Source organism: Macaca fascicularis, chromosome 1 (genome assembly GCF_037993035.2).
Source record: "Macaca fascicularis isolate 582-1 chromosome 1, T2T-MFA8v1.1".
NCBI classification, from domain to species: domain Eukaryota; kingdom Metazoa; phylum Chordata; class Mammalia; order Primates; family Cercopithecidae; genus Macaca; species Macaca fascicularis.
In genome coordinates, this window is record NC_088375.1 from 34,272,060 (window position 1) to 34,289,063 (window position 17,004).

The window sequence follows — 17,004 nt, forward strand, 5'->3', positions numbered from 1 at the left end:
CACACACACAATTCAGGGACTTGCAACCTATACTCCTTGTTGAGAAAAAATAATAAAACCAGCCAATTTCAAAAATAAAAAGATTTGAAATTTTAGAAGAAGCTTTAAGTCATTTTTTCTGCCTCTGAACTTAACCTCTTCATTTGTATTAATTGATATGATCGTGTGATTTTTCTCCTTTGATTCATCATTATGTTAAATAGCCTTGGTAGATTTTTTTTTTAGCTGCCAAATCATTTTTGCCTTTGTGAAGCAAAACTACATGCTTATTGTATATTTTAAACATATTGTTGGATTTTATTGGGTAATCTTTTATTTTTGACTTTTGCATGTAGAATTATTTTATATATTTGTTTTTTGAATATTCCAATTATAGAAGCCTCATAGAATTGGTTGTACAATTTTCTTTTTTTATTTTCTGGAACCATTTGTATAAAATAAGGATGATCTGTTTCTTCAAAATTTGGCAGCGCCTACCTGTAAAATCAACTGGTGTGGGGCTTACCTGAGAGAATACTTATGACTGTCACTTAAGTTTCTTTGATTTTTATTAATGTCTTATTTTTTCTATTTGTTTCCAATTTTGAATTTTTTGTTATTTCCAGAAATTTATTAATTTCTTCCACATATGCAAATTTAGTGCTGATATTTGTTCATAATGTGTTTTTATTATATTTCAACTCTTTTAGCTGTAGTCGCTACATCCTTTCTTGTGTATATTTTTGAACCTTCTTTTTCCCTTTTTCTTTTTCTTGATTACATATGCATGGGGTTTAGTCTGGCTTATCAGTGTCTTCAAAGTATAACTTTTACTTTCGTTCATCTCTCTTTTTGTTCTCGTTCTTTTGTATTTCATTGATTTCTACTCTTATCTTCATTATTTCCTTGCTTTTTGTTTGTCTGGATTTACACTGATGTTCTTTTTCTAGGTTTTTGTGTTGCAATGTTTGGCTAATTTGTTTTTGGTGTTCCATAATTTTTCCCTCTAAGTATTGCTTTAATTGTGCCTCATAAATTTTGACATATAAAGCTTTTATTGTCATTCAGTCCTAAGTATTTTGTAATGCTCTTATAATTTCCTTTTAAAACCTTAGATTTTTAATAGCATTTTGTTTGTTTGTTTCTAGCACTTATTTTTCAAGGCATAATAACTTTTTATTATGCCAACTGTGTCTTTATTAGAGATTTTTTTTTCTCCTTCTCTTGGCCCTACATTTTATTAGGAAGCACTTAAATAGTGAGTCTTTATTTATTCAGGAATTAAGGGCCAGTCCAAGGTGAAAATATGTGCTCTGTATCATTCACTGGCCAAAAAGTGTCTACCACTTTTACCAATTTTATCTCTATTTTTGTTTTTATACATAAACATCCACAAGATCCTTTTCTCTATTGCTCTTTTCCTTTTTAAATTTGTGTTCCTTATACTTCTTCCTTTTCTGTCTTCATTTTTGTTTTCCTAATTGTGATTTTTTTTAATTGATGTGTTTCATTTTTTATTTTCTTATAACTGACCAAAAAACCCCCACACACACACACATTGTACACTGTAAATGTACCACTTTGTTGCCCAGGTTGGAGTGCAGTGGTGTAATGTTGGCTCACTGCAACCCCCATCTCCTGGGTTCAAAAAAAGAGAAAAGCGGTTCTCTTTTCTCAGTCTCCCGAGTAGCTGGGATTACAGGTGTGCACCACCATGCCCAGCTAATTTTTTTGTTTGTTTGTATTTTTAGTAGAGACGGGGTTTCACCATGTTGGCCAGACTGGTCTCGAACTTCTGACCTCAAATGATCTGCCCACCTCAGCCTCCTAAAGTGCTGAGATTACAGACGTGAGCCACCACGCCCTGCACAATGTGATACTTTTACACACACACACACATTGTGAAATGATTACCACAATCAAGTTTATTGTACATTCTTATATCTTTTCAACTTTGGGTTGCAGAAAAAAATAGAGCAACCATTTAAATTTAAACTTTAGATACACAGTGAAATTTTTTTTTAGTATAGTTATCTCCATGCAATATTCGGGCATATTTAAACCTCATTGCTTATCAGATGGTCAAATTCAAGTGCCCATCGTGTGTTTTGGTTTGTTTTGGCTAAATCTGGCAAAATAGTTTATAATTTTAAAAATGTAATTAGTCAGATGCTAATCAGTTATTCCTAGATGACTTCAACCATCCAGGAAACTGTCCAGATATCATAATTTAGCAAAATAAGAAAAAGCCCATGTACAGACGGCACCAAGTCCAATTACTACTTTGGATTATTTGACTGTGCTCATAGGAAAGTTGACAAGACCCTTTGTTAGAGCTGTTTACATTGAATTCTAAGAATATTTGTTATCTGAATTTTCAGCCTGTTCTAGAAAAGGAGCAACAAATTAGTAGGGGATTTAGAAACTGGGAGAAAAGATACACTCAGAAGACCAGTAATATAAGCCTTGTTTTTACCATTAACCAGTTAAGTGACCTTATAAAAATCATATTACCTCTCAGGGCATCAGTTTTCTATTCAAATTTGTTTCAAATGATGCGTTTGGATTAGATGATTTCTTTTGGATCTGCATTTAAGTTTAAGCTTGATGGTGAGTTTATAAAAGAAGATAATAAGCAAATATGATGAATGAAAGTATTACAATCTTAGACTACTAAGTGCTAAAGGCAAAGATAATTATATCTATTAAATAACTTTAAAGCCTGTTACTCAAAATGTGGTTGGCATGAAGAAACATTGGCATCGCCAGAAAACTAGTCAGAAATGCAGGATCTCAGCTCTAGGAACTCATAATCTGCATTTTCACAAGATCCTCAGGTGATTTGTATGCATATTAAAGTTTGAGGAGCACTGCTTCAGAGGACTGTTATCTTAGCATTTAGTAAGATAATTGATGTTCAAAATGGTTTGAAATTGTCTCCAATTCATCAAGTGAAAATTCAGTTAAGTACAGCAGGGATTCCCAACCCTCAGGCCATGGAGCAGTACTTGTCCATGGCCTGTTGGGAACGTGGCCACACGGAAAGAGGTGAGAATTGGGTGAAAGAATATTGCCCCCCCCTGAGCTCCACCTCTTGTCAGATCAGTTGTATTAGATGCTCCTAGGAGAGCACACCTTATTGTGAGCTGCATGTGTGAGGGATCTGGGTTGTGGGCTCCTTATGAGAATCTGATGCCTGATGATCCGAGATGGAACAGTTTCATCCTGAAACCATCCTCCTCCATTCCCTCCATCTCCATCTGTGGAAATAATTGTCTTCCATAAAACAGGTCCCTTGAGCTAAAAAGGTTAGGGACTGCTGAATTTCAGGATTCTCTGCTTAAAGAGGCAGAAAATTGTCTAAGGTGCATTTAAATTATTGCTATATCCATGACTGAAATTTCTAAAATGGTCTTGTGCTTCAAAAGAAAATCTTCTGTTGTTTGGAAAATGAACCTATGTGGATCCCTGCATTTTGTGGGAATCCTGCAAAAGCGCAGATGACTGTGTGTATGTGATTCTCATTTCCATCAAAAACTAACTGAGTGCACTGACAGAGAAGCTCCATTTCTCAGTGGGTGAATAGTTTATTCTGAGGGTAAAGCACTCATTTCCTTCCTTCCTGTTTCATTGTTACTAATCTTTTTACTGATTTTTACATGAAAGCTTTTTCCAGTCCCAGACATGGCAACTTCACAGACTTATGAATAATTGGGATAGCAATGCTTTTTTATCCAGAATAGAATCCTACCCAGCTGGGGAACGCTCTCATGACTTTCTTCGTTTATGCATTCTTGTTCCCAAAATAATCCTCTCCAGCTATGTTCCATAACACCTTTTCTCAATTTCAGGCTTTGTCTTAAATGGGGTTTCCCCAGGATTCAGACTCTGAGAGGAGGATTTGCCAGCAGATAGTTTATTGAGAATCTGACTCAGAGCAGCATCTGTGAAGGAGTGAAAGAACCAGCATTGGACAGAGGAAGGAGGGGAACTGAAACAGCCCCCCGCAGGTGTCAGCATCCCACAGAGAGCTGGGATGGCCCTTCAGAGTTGTCCCACTCTGTATACCACTCACCCCAACCAAAAGGTCATTGGACATTGCCTGTCCACTCCACCACCCACTCCAGGAAAATGGCATGGCCTTGTGTAGGGAGGTTTTCCCCCCTCTGAGGGCAGTTTCTGGAAAGATTCTTTCCAATGAGCTAAATGCCAGAGTCATAAAAACGGGGATGCAGATGACACATCACAGTACTCAATACAAATTTGATTTTGTCTCTTTCTGACACTCCTTCCAAGTTCTATAAGCTCTTCTAACACAGAATCTCTGCAGACTTAGCCTTGATGTCTAAAATCACAGTTTGAGGACATGCTCTCAGAAAGAATTGAGCCAGCCATCTGATTCTGATCTAACCCCCTTCCATGGACTTGACAAATCATACATTTTTGAATGTCTACCCCTAGTTGGGGTGGGATTATAGTGGTTCCCCCTTCATTTCAAAATATTATGGGTTGATCTCACCCTTCTGTAAACACACACACACACACACACACACACACAAACTCATGATGTGTTTGCAGCCTCTCTTATACTATGAAAGAATAATACAGGAAATCAGCTGGGTTTTGGCCATACCAAGGTAGGCAGGGGCTGAAACATCAGAAGAAAGTAAAAACAGGCTCCAACCACACCTACCCATTTTGACCCACATCCCCAATCATGTAGATAACCATGGAAGCTCACTGCCTTATACCCCCATTCATCCATCCTTGTAAGAGACATGCTTAAATTAATTTTACATTGTACATTTGTAGAGTTAGATTTCAGGTACAATCCCTTGTAGATTACATCTACATTTGTAGATTTGGATTTCAGGTACGATCCCTTGAAACTTTGATTGTTAAGCTCTTCCTTGACAAAATTTCAGAAGTCCACACAGATAGCAATAGTATTAGATTGAACCAGAAGAAATTGCCAATATTTGATAATTCTTCACCTATAAAAAAAGTATTATGCCAATATTTGATAATTCTTCACCTAAAAAAAATCAACAGTGCAAACATTCTTAATCTGATTTCTTTCAACCTCTAATTGGACCATGAATGGCTTTTAAAAGTGTCTCTCAGCACTCTTAAAATTGTGTAAAGCTTTTATGACTAAGAGATTATGTGACTTTATTTCTGGCGGGGGGTAAAGGCACAAACAACAGTAAGTTTTCTAATCTATGGTTTCCTGCTTACCCCAAACTAAGAACATTGGTTCAGTCAACAGAATATAGAGCTTAAAGTGGGAAAAACCAAGTTTCTTCCTCTCTAGCATTTACCTAGGGAAAGTCACTTAAGCTTTCATAATCCTAGTTTCCTCTTGTATAACATATCCTTTATATCTTGAGGCTACTGTTGTTCAAAAATATCAAAAAGGAGTAAAATCACAATGAGTGCAGTGGACCCACCAGCAGAGCCTATAATCAGGCTTGACAAACTGTGAAGTGCTATACAAACAGAAGGTGATACCTGCCTACTTTCTCCTGTTCTAAGGTCTTCCGTTTCCCTGTGGAATCAGGAAGTGCCATAGATGAGTGAAAATGAAAAGGCACAGAAAAAAAACAACAACCCAGTAACCAAAAGCATTTTAAAACCTCAGAGAAGATTCTTTTCAAGTTTGTGGTGTAGTTTCAGGATCTGCTATCCAGTGAGCACCACAAAGGATGACCTGGAAGTTGAAATGCTTGGCTTGGGAGCATATTGAGTGTGTCTGCACCCAGCAGGCAGATTGAAGGGGGATTTCTTAAGCCCAAGCAGTTCTGCATCAGAGACACTTTCTTTCGATCTTACCCCTCACCGGTGACCAATGGTTAGATTGTGTAGTTAACATGCAGCCTTTGGATGAAAAATCAACTGAGTGTGTGAGACTGGCTTTCCCCATCTCTCAGAATCTATCTATCTATCTATCTATCTATCTATCTATCTATCTATCTATCTATTTATCTATCATCTATCAATCAATCAATCTATCTATCCTTTGTACATGTTCTCTTTGTTTCAAAATATTTTGTAATGAATTTACTGAGCTAATTTTACTAGCAATCCCTCTATCATGATACCAGTTCTCAGACCTGAGAATCACTTGCTTTTCTAACAGGACTTGTCTCCTACCTGATACCTAGCTAAAGTTTTTCTTCCTTGTAAGAGACATGCTTAAATTAATTTTCCATTGTACATGTAATCTATGAATTTAATCTCTTTGTTAAAACAAATAATAAAATGTTGGATATAGCTAATAATTCTTTTGACTTTCTAGCACTTTGATTTTTTTCTTATGGGGCATCAGTGATGCACATCTCAGATCTGAGTAGCCCCTGAGAGGTCTTTCAGGAGAGCTTTGTCATGAAGAGGACAGCTGTTCACAAGCATGCATTTGGAGTGATCAGAGGAGTGTCATACTTGCAGTGGCAAAGGTGACACAGGCGTACCGCAGAGCTTCCTACTGTCAAAGTGTCTTCCTGATGTTTCTGCTTGTCTTTCATGTCTAGGAGCATAAAATTCATTATTTGTCTCTAATAAAGTAAAAATAGTCTGGACTCTCTTTATATATATATAAAATGTATTTCTTTTGTACAATTCCTTATATTTCCATATAAAATGTATTCTATATATGTATGTATTACTCATTTAAATGTATTTTTAAGGTTGCTCTTTCCACAGCCAAGTCACAAATGTATATGTAAATATATATGTATTTATATATTTTTATATATGTTAAAATATATATTTATATATTTCTAAATAAATATCTTATATGTAAATATATTTCTATTTAAATTAAAGTCACATATACATATTTGTTACTTGGTTGTGGAAAGAGCAACTTAAAAAATATATTTATGAATATAATAATGAATACACTTTTAGATTTCTATTTATAGTGCCAATTCTAGAAGTTTCTGTGTCTCTATGTACAGTAAAAATAGATTTTTAACATATACATTTTAAAATAAATTTCTGAAAAACCTGTAAGAAAAGTTATATATGTATTTTTAAGGTATAATTTTATTTTTCATAGACTCAATTTATAAAGTAGAGATATATTCTATACCAAGGGCCTACAATACTGATCATTTCCATGGAATTAGATCTTGGAATACCAATTCACATTTCTACAAGTATCACTTGAAAATAGCATATATGAAATATTTTAGGCTATACATTTCAGAAAATCACAATTCCCTATATATTAAACATACAAATGTATGTTTAATTAAAAATTTTTTTTCACCTTTTTCCTACATTGTAAATAGGCTAATTTTCTTTTTTGAAATACAAGTTATTGAACATTGAATTCTTACTAAATAATAGTCACCATTCTATGTATTTTTACCTGATTTCATTTAATATTCATAGTCAAGCTATCACTGACATCTCTATTTCTTAGTTGCAGAAAAGAGAAACCCTAGGCTCAGAGAAGAGAGATATATTGCTCAGATTTACCAGCAAATAAAGATCAATCCAAGAATTGAACCCAGGGTTTCTGCCTGGCTTACTCTCTCTCTAGGACTGTGAATTTACTTGGTTCCTTTTGCCTCTGCTTGAATTTATTATACATGTATATGCAGATTCATGCTGGTTTCTATTTTTGAAGATCCAGTAGCTGTATGAGAGTTCACACTTTCTTGTGCTAGTTGCTGTTGTGAACGTACATGGGGTCCGAGTGAATAACACTTGGCTACCTTTCTGTGTCCCTGTGAAAGGAAATGCCCAAGACTCAGCATTCCATAACTTGATCAAACACTTGTCTCTGTTTGCTTTGTGTAGCCTAAGACTCCTCTCTGCCTGTGTCTCCTTTGTAAGCCTCACCTGGGGTTTTCCTACTTAAGCCATGGCCTGGAACTCCTGGCATAGCTTCTTCCCACAAATCATGGCACAGAGACACTGCCACCAGGAACAGGCAAAGTGATTTTATATTCAAAGACCCATGGAACAAGGAGGCATATTGCTAGGAGATGAAAAATAGGTTGGAGATTTAGGCAGGACCTTCAAAATGTAGAAACTCACACCATAAGACCTACCTTTATTAACTAGTTTCAGGTGGGTGAGATCTATTTGGGGATCCAACAGAAGGTGGGAAGGCTGGGCTTCCTCCTTGTTGAAACCACCCTACTCTTCATGCCTGAGACAATGGGGTGAAGTCACCGGGTACTTGTTTGGATTCTGTTCCTGGCTCAGACAATGACACAGAACTTTCTTCCAGTACTCAGGTCTCTTTTGTGGTGTATGAAAAGGAAGAGGTTGTGGGAATTCCCAGGGAGCTTTGATGTCATTTGCTGCTGGAGCTGAGGGCATTGAGTTGGGCTCTTGGTTACCTTAGGGTGTGTTTCATGTCTAGCCCTCATCCAGACAGGGACAAAGGACTTCATATGGCAAGCATAACCTTGGGTCTGGATGTTTCTTAAGTTATGAAGAAATATTTGTTACTTCAAAGAGGAGAAATAAAAAGGGGGGAAAAGACACTGTGAAAAGAGAGTGTGTAGCTGGTCTTTCCCTCAAAGAAGGAGAGAAAGAAGGGAGAGCTGTGCTGCTTTGACCACTGAAAATCATAAAATAATCCTAATTAAGCCAGCAGTGCAAAGGAACACTGTAAACACACTGCCAAAGCTCAGGAAAAATCAGTCTGTGGACAAGAAAGAATTCTTGTTAAAATGAAAAACATGTTTTACTCTCCTGCTCCCCACTTTTAGAGGAAGGCCCTGTCATTAGATGTTGTACCCTGCTTTTACACTGGGAACAATTTTCCTGGAGCTTCATCACTCTTAGAACCTGATAAAAAGCTAGAGAAAGGCAGGTAGAACTTTGTAAGGTTCAGTTCCAGATTCTGATCGTACAACACCCATATAACACCAGGGACAGTTGGGATTTATTCTCAATGGAAATTAAGAGAAATATTCAGCTATGGGAAATAAAATGAAAGTAGAATTACCGTATCAAATAAGTCCGGTGTGGAAGATGAACACTAGACTCTCAGCAGTAGCAAGAATCTGCTCTTCATCATCCAACATCTCTAAGATGTTTTTCTTTTTCTATCAAAGGATTTCTAAGGACAACACTTCCATAGCTCACTCTGAAAGCCTGTTTTAGTGTTAATCACCCTAACCATCTAGGGACATACCTGATTAATACATGAATTTTCTTGTGTCCCATTGTTGGCTCATTTTCCTGGCCAGGGACTGGGTATACATGCTTGGTGCACCCAGAAGATGCATAAGGATAAACGGTTGGGCAGATTCTAATTTCAGAAGCAAGAGACTCTGCAACAGCATCTCTACCATGTCAGAGTTCACAAGCTATGTGAGAGGTTCTGATACAGATTTGGGGGAGAGATAGGAAGATGAGGAAAGATAACTAGACATGGCAGTTCAGAACTTGGAACAGTTTAGAGCAAGATGCTAGTTTGATGATTCTCTACTGCTTTCACTTTGGCAATAAGGAGGTACTTATGGCACTGGCTATGCAGTGATTTTATTGTCTCTGGCAATGGTTTCTTTAAATGATTCTTTTGAGAAATTGGTTCAAGTGAAAAAAAAACAGTTGAGGTATCAGTCTCAGAAAAAGATAAGATGTTCAGCATCTAAAAATTATTTTTCCATGTGATCTTGATGTTTGATACAACCTTGAATACCTTTCTGTGTCTACTCCAAATTTTTACCATTTGTGGAAAAAAAAGGAAGCTCTTACTTTATAAATGGTGAGCTCTCCAAGAAGAATAAAAATGGTATGGCACATGTCTTGATAGCTCAATGAAACAATGACTCATACGTAAATGTGCTTATGCTTAGGTGTGTTTCAATAGACCAGGAGTGGCCAGAGCAATTTTTATTTTTTTGACAACTGATGGCCTAGTTCCTGGAGAGCATCGGCAGCCGACAGTGACTCTCTACCTGACCGATGTCCGTGGAAGCAACCACTCTCTTGGTGAGTCTGACAAATATCCCTTTAGGGCCACTGGAGGACAACCCGGTAGACCCAGAAGTCAGCTTCATGTCTGTCTTTTATGTTGTCTGGGATCTCGCCTACATCATACATCTAGGTTTTGGCATCATACACCTATTAAGAGGCTAAAATGAATATAAGATATGGAAACATGGTACTAACAATGGCTGAAAATATGATTCATCTCCATTTATCTTCAGGAACCTATGGACTGTCATGCCAGCATAACCCACTGATTATCAATGTGACCCATCACCAGAATATCCTTTTCCACCATACCACCTCAGTGCTGCTGAATTTCTCATCCCCACGGGTCGGCATCTCAGCTGTGGCTCTAAGGACATTCTCCCACATTGGTCTTTCGGCTCCCAGTAACTGCATCTCAGAGGACAAGGGGCAGAATCATCAGGGACAGAGGTACAAAGTTCCCTTTCTTTCTTTTGTTTCCTTTTCTTGTGGCTGTAATGAATGGCTCACATTTACATAGTGTTATGTATAGAGTGTTTGCTCAATCACTAACTGAAAAATGAATTTAGGAACTACTAAAAAGACATAGGAAGCAAGGAAAGAATAATCTGTGGAAGGCACACTTGGGTTTTATATTTTGTTCTTCTTTCCTTCGCTGACCACAATTTTTATGTAAATATTTAATGTCTTTACAAGGTCTTAACATCTTTTTTACATATAAAACCACCAACTTCAAATCAACAGTGTTATATAAACTGCCAAAAATTCTCTGCCAAAAACTCAATGTTCCCTAAGCAATGTATATTTTTCCACTTATTTCTACCTGGACAGTGTATATAGCAAGTTTAACAATTACTTGCTAGGGCGTGTCATATAATCATTTAGAATTATATGTGGAAATAGGAAATGCATTAGCTACATATGTCTTTCTGTGGATGTCTGTGATTGTCATCGCCTAGACAGATGTGGCTATGAGGTTCACTGGCATCTCAGCAGCAGCTATTGGAGGGATTGTACTCACAGTGTTGGTGTGCCCAATGTTAGGGGAAGGAGCCTCCCAAATACAACAATCTGTTCTGCATTTCAGCTAGAATCATTCTATACATGGTCTAATCAATTGAGTGAGACTACAGGTGACAGGGTTCATTCCTCAGAGAAGGAGGTGAGATCACTTACTAGTTACTAGGTGATTATGATCCTAGTGACAAAAGCTGGGGTTCCGAGAAGTACTCCATCACCAAAAAGAAATTCTGGTGCCACAAAGCTTATTCAAGGTATCCCAGACACTCAGACCTCACAGGGATGGGCAGTAGAGAGTACTAGTATAGTATGTTAGTTATCTATTGCTGTGTAGCAAGTTATACCAAAAGTCAATGGCTGAACACAATAAACATTATCTCACAGTTTCTGTGGTTGAGGAATCTGGATACAGCTCAGCCGGGTATCTCTGGCTTAAGATCTCTTATGAGGTTGTAGTCAGGCTGTTGGCCAAGGCTGTAGTTACCTCAAACCTCAAGCAGAGCTGGAGAATTCACTTCCAAGCTCACTCCTGTGTCTACTATCAGGCCTCAGAAGATCCGCATCCAAGCTCACTCATAGGTGTTGGCAGTGAGCATGCTCACACAGAAGTGGCTCAATTCCTTGTCAAGCAGGCCTCTCCACAACTGTCTGAGTGTCCTTGTGACATGGCAGCCAGTGATCCAAGACAGAAAGAGAGCCAAAGACGGTGAACACATGAGAGGAACACATGCCCAAGAAAGAAGCCACAGTCTTTTCATAACATAATATTGGAAGTGACAGTCCATTACTTCTGGCATATTCTATTCCTTAGAAGTGAGTCAGTAAGTTCAGTCCTTACCCAAGGGGAGGGGTTGGCATAGGGGCATGAATCTCTGGGGGCCAGTAATAATAGTTTATGTTAACTAAGCATTAACTATAAGCCAGGTATTGTTCTAAGTGTTAGAAAGGGATAAACAGTAAGGGGTATTGAATATCATAAGGTTAACTAGTTCATCTGCAACTTTAAAGTCTTCTTTCTTAGTGAACAAATGCCTCCAAATATTAACACAAGAATGTAGACTATTAAAATAACATTTATTAGAATTATGGCCTCTCTCTCTCATATATTTTCAAATTATATTCTCTACTGGCTCTACGTCTGGCCTTAAGCCATACAGCATTTCTTTCAGGTCCCTGAAACATGTGTTCTTGGTGAGCTTTGCACATAATGTTCCTTTCCTACTTTCTTGACTGCCTTCTAATCCTTCTTTACTTAACTCATACTCTACCATCAAGATTCACCTTCTGTGAAGTTTTGGCAAACTTCCTCACTGTTCCCATAGGACATACTGCATGATGCAAACTCTGCAAAATCAGCTGTCACATTAGGTGGTAACTATTTATTTACTTGTTGTTCTTTCTCATTAAACTCTGAGCTTCCTGTAGTGGATAATTCTGCTCAGTATCTCTGAATACCTACAGAGGGCCTAGCACATAGTAGGTATGAGAAACTGTTTTGGATGACAGTTGCCAGCTTTATCTCTAAATACTCCATGGAACAGAACTGAACAAGAAAAACAAAAAAGTAGAAGTTACAGCCTTTCTAGACAAGAGGAACAAGAATTCCCCTTACAATCATAGCTGTGAAGTTTCAACAAAGAAGTTGATTAATTGTAATTACTGCTGCTAGTTCTTTACTTCTTCTCATGTGGCACTGTGGGAAAAACAAGTTTTATATGCATGCATGCAAACCAGGAGAAATAGGATATGATTCTCCAGTTTACACTGTGTATCTGGAATGCATAAGCATTTCCAAACCACATGTGACTGACAGGAGCCATGCAAATTGACTTTTCCTTGTCAGCCAGCAAATCAGTGCAATGTAGTAAATTTTGATATACAGGGAGCCTAGTAAATCTCATATACTTTAATTGTGAAGATATCTGAAACCTAAACCCCTATGTATTCTCAAAGAGTCAAAGTGTTTTTGCAGCCTGTATCGATCACGGTTGTATATGTAGATGTACCACAATATAAAACCCTCAAATTCTGGGCAGTGAGAGGGATTCCTGGCTACCTCCTTCTTACCCCTTATGACCTGAATTCCACTGATACTTACATGGGCAGGGGAGAGCTGACAGATGCCTGCCAGTAGAAGATGTGTTTTCCATTTTGTATTTAAACATTACTGACCAGTGGCCCATCCCTCCTGCAACACTACACTTTAACATCAACCTGATTGGCCCACAGAAGCTCAGATGAAAGCCAGGAAACCTAAGTCTGCCTCTCCAGTGATGTTCATCATGATCTTTGTCTTGGACAAAGTAATTTCTCCTTGCTTCCCACTTAACTACTAACACCACAGAAGAATACGAAAACTCTTATCAATAGGAAAAAGCAAGGCTGGCAGCCAGAATCTGGGAGGATTTCCTCCTGATTACAAATGTATTGGGGTTAAATTGAGAAATATAATTGGAAATCAAAGCATACACTTTTTATTTTCTGGAAAGAAAAAAGCATTTAAAGAATAGAGCCATACTAAAAGAGGAGAGGGAAACAGGTTATTCTTCATTCCCTGGCTCCCTTAACTTTGTTCTGTCTCAGTCTTGTTTCCCATTCTGTTATGATGACTACCCAGTTTATGACCCTTTGGGCTTATTCTACTGATCATGAACCCCTTAGTCTTGAAAACCAAGTTTAGTTTTCCTGATTTTGGCTACCAGTGCTCAAGAAGAGCTCAATTCATTCTTACCCTCCAATTGTTTCCAGCTCTAGCCACTTTAGGGATAGGTTCTGCACAACTTGCCACAGTATCAGGAGCAGGCAAACCTCCAACCATCCCAGGATTGTGTTGATGGCTTTGGGAAGTGGAAACCATCTATTTTATTAACGTAATGGGATTTGCAGTGTGTCTGAAATATAATCCAGACACCATTATGTTAACATACCTAAGTGAGTGAATTCATTTACAGACAAACAGGACTCTTTCTACTTTGGAAATTTACAAGGTCAAGATAGAAGAGTTTACCAGTAGGCAAGAATTGCTGATGGGCATGTGGTTTCTCCTATCGAATTTTGTTCTTCCAATCCAATGGATACAATGAAAAAAAATGATTGTAATTTCTGCGACTTACCTGATAATATATCCATAAGATCTCTGAGTGCTGAATCTTCAAAAGATATAGAAACATTTCCAGGACATGGATTGATGACAATAATTGAGACTTTTGACTACTCTACTCATCTCTTTACAGAATTTACGCTTTTTCTTCAATCTGCATAGATTTCCCTGTTTAGCTGGTTGAGAATGTGGTGTCAACCTTTTATGCAATTGTGCTTCTTTCATTTTTCCCTTGTATTCCAAACTGTTTTTGATTTACATAATTTTATGTTAGATAGTTAAATATATAATTTTTTTGTGAGCCTTTTGTCTTTATTAGGATCATACATCTTGCCAATCCTTTTACCCCTTTCAATGCTTGTGTCTTTGTATTCTACTCTTTCTGGAATTAAAATTTCTATCCTTGCCTTCCTTTTGTTTGTATTTGTTTGATAAATATTTGCCTTTCTTTTATTTTTAACCTTTCTCTGTCTTTGCTGCCAGTGAGCCCCAGGCACATAGCTTCACTGCACTGTTCACAAAGACACTCAGATTTTGCCATGTCCAACTACTCCAAGATTTTATTCCAAAAGTGTATCCCATGATCCTCAAGCTTCTAGGATTCTTTAGGACTCAGTAGCATTTTACCTTTAGGACGTTTATCTCCCAATATATAACGGCTTTTGCCACTAGTTCCACACCCTACCCCAGCTCACTAAGACTTTTATACTTCCTAACCTGAAGTCTTGAAATGAGTAAAGAAAAGGCAATACTGATAGGAATAATGGCTGGAGAACAGATCTCTGACCCATGCAAAACAGGGCCCAGTTTTCTGGTCTTTACAGGGGCCAGGAAATGAAGAAAGAATGACCTGTTTTTTTCTTTTAGTATGGATTCATTACTTATTCTCTCCTTTTCAGGAAATAAAAAGTACATGGTTTGGTTTCCAATGCTGTTTCTCAATTTAACTCCAATATATTTTTCAATCAAGAGAAAATCCTTACAGATTTTGGTTGCCAATCTTGGTTTTTGGTATTGAAAATAATTTTCATATTTTTCTATATTGTTGGTATCTAAATGGGAAGCAAAGAGAAATTACCTTATAGTATTCTTGTGAGATTAACTGAAAATAATACATGTGAGATTTGTAGCACCTTCTAACACCAGGTTGGAGTACCACCTGGGGCAATTTTCACAGTATTCCCCATCTTTATTTTTTGCCAATCAGGTGTGCTAGTTATCAGTAAATTTGTTCGTTTCCTCTTGGTTCCAAATCCAGCCGCATCACCTATGCTGTAATAGTAGAGCTGGATTTTTATCACTATTTATCCTTTGCCAACTGGCATCATGTTACGCATCATCAGTAGAGGGTGCTAGAGAGACAATGCCAGAGGAGGGGTTTTCTCTGCTGTTTCTGGTGTGATTTCTTCTCTTTTGTTGCTGTGACATGCTTGGCCAGTGGTGTGCAGCACACCTACAGTCAAATACAGCAGACATTTTTTCAGTTGGCTCTTCATCACAATCAACCAAACGTGGCAGCTTGGGAAATTGTGATGCTGCTGAATGCCGTGGATTACTAGCATCCCATATTCCAATGGTAAGGGACTCAGCATTGTACTCAAGACCAAACGCACAATCAAACTTGTCCCCAAATCCCATCCTTGTGAATCTATCTTCTAGTATTAACCCCAGTACCATTCCATCTCAGTTGGGATCCAATCAGGACACAGTAATTAAAATAGAGAAGTTCATAAAAGTAATTATTAACCAGTAATGGAATTGACTACTAAAGGGTAGGGAGAACTCTAATGAATAAAAGAATGATTGATAAAGGCAGCAACCATTACTTTTAGGAGTGATAGAAGAGTATCCAAGAAAGGAACAAATATGGAAGAGGCCGCCAACCCAAAGCTGAGGTTCAGATCTCATTGGAAGAGGTGGGCTGTGGCACGTTGTGTGGCAGAGAAGTTGTGGAGGTTCTACAGAATGGAATGGGGCTGGTAGTCAGTAAATGCTCACTGGGGTACACGTAAAAACTCATGAAGAAGCTGGCTCTGGAACACAATTGGGACTTGCTGGAAAGCTGTCACTGTGGTGCTGCTGGAACTTTCTGGGAGTCTCCCCACTGGGCACTAATGAAACTTGATGGGAGAGATCCACGGGGTGCCACTGAGACTTGTTGAGAAGCCAGCTAAGATGCTGGCAAGACTTGCTGGGACATGTGGAGTATCCTTGAAACTCACTAGGTGGTGAGCACCACTGGTTGTCCCACGCGTGGCTGGAGAAGCAAGGAGAGGAAAGCACATAGGAATGAAGGCAAGCCTCTTCATCCTGCAATGTCTCTCCAGTGCCATCTACTGAAGAAAAAAGTGACATGCTAGCTGGTAAAGAGAAATGTTTTCATGGTCCAGCTCTAGTATCATAAAGCAGAGCAATGAAGGGTGGATTTGGAACTGAGAGGCAGTAAGTTGAAAACCAGCAGAGAAAGTCTTGTTAAATAACCAAGAAGAAACCCCTTTTCTCTGTGTCTTTTGTGTTCCACACAGGAGTTCTTTCCTGGCTTCAATACTATTTTTCTTTTTCTTTTTCTTTTTTTTAGAGACAGAGCATCACTCTGTCACCCAGGCTAGAGTGCAATGGCGCGATCTCAGTTCACTGCAAGCTCCACCTCCCGGGTTCACACCATTCTCCTGCCTCAGCCTCCCAAGTAGCTGGGACTACAAGCGAATACTATTTTTCAGTATAATTTCTGAATAGATTTGAGCTAATTAGAAATTCTTTTTTTAATGTTTTGAACTTAAGTCCTAGACCAACATAAAGTATAAATACCTTATTAGTTTATTCAGTATAAATACACATTCTGATTGAGATGGAAAACAAGTAACAGATACTCATAAATATAAAATCCTAGTGGGTTCTAAGGTTTGCCTTAAACTATAACTTATCAAAGCCAAGTGTTCCAGTATAAAATTGAATAG

General features: G+C 38.0%; 1 protein-coding gene across 2 annotated transcripts in view; it reads left to right on the forward strand.

The window, feature by feature from the left end:
* PAPPA2 (pappalysin 2) overlaps nt 1–17,004 on the forward strand; it is a 303,262-nt gene that overhangs the window by 177,710 nt on the left and 108,548 nt on the right. For both annotated transcript variants that reach the window (XM_005540072.5, XM_074020862.1), the window contains 2 exons: nt 9,807–9,942; nt 10,161–10,377. In XM_005540072.5, the coding sequence (XP_005540129.3) occupies nt 9,807–9,942; nt 10,161–10,377 (353 nt within the window). The remainder of the gene's footprint in view (nt 1–9,806; nt 9,943–10,160; nt 10,378–17,004) is intronic.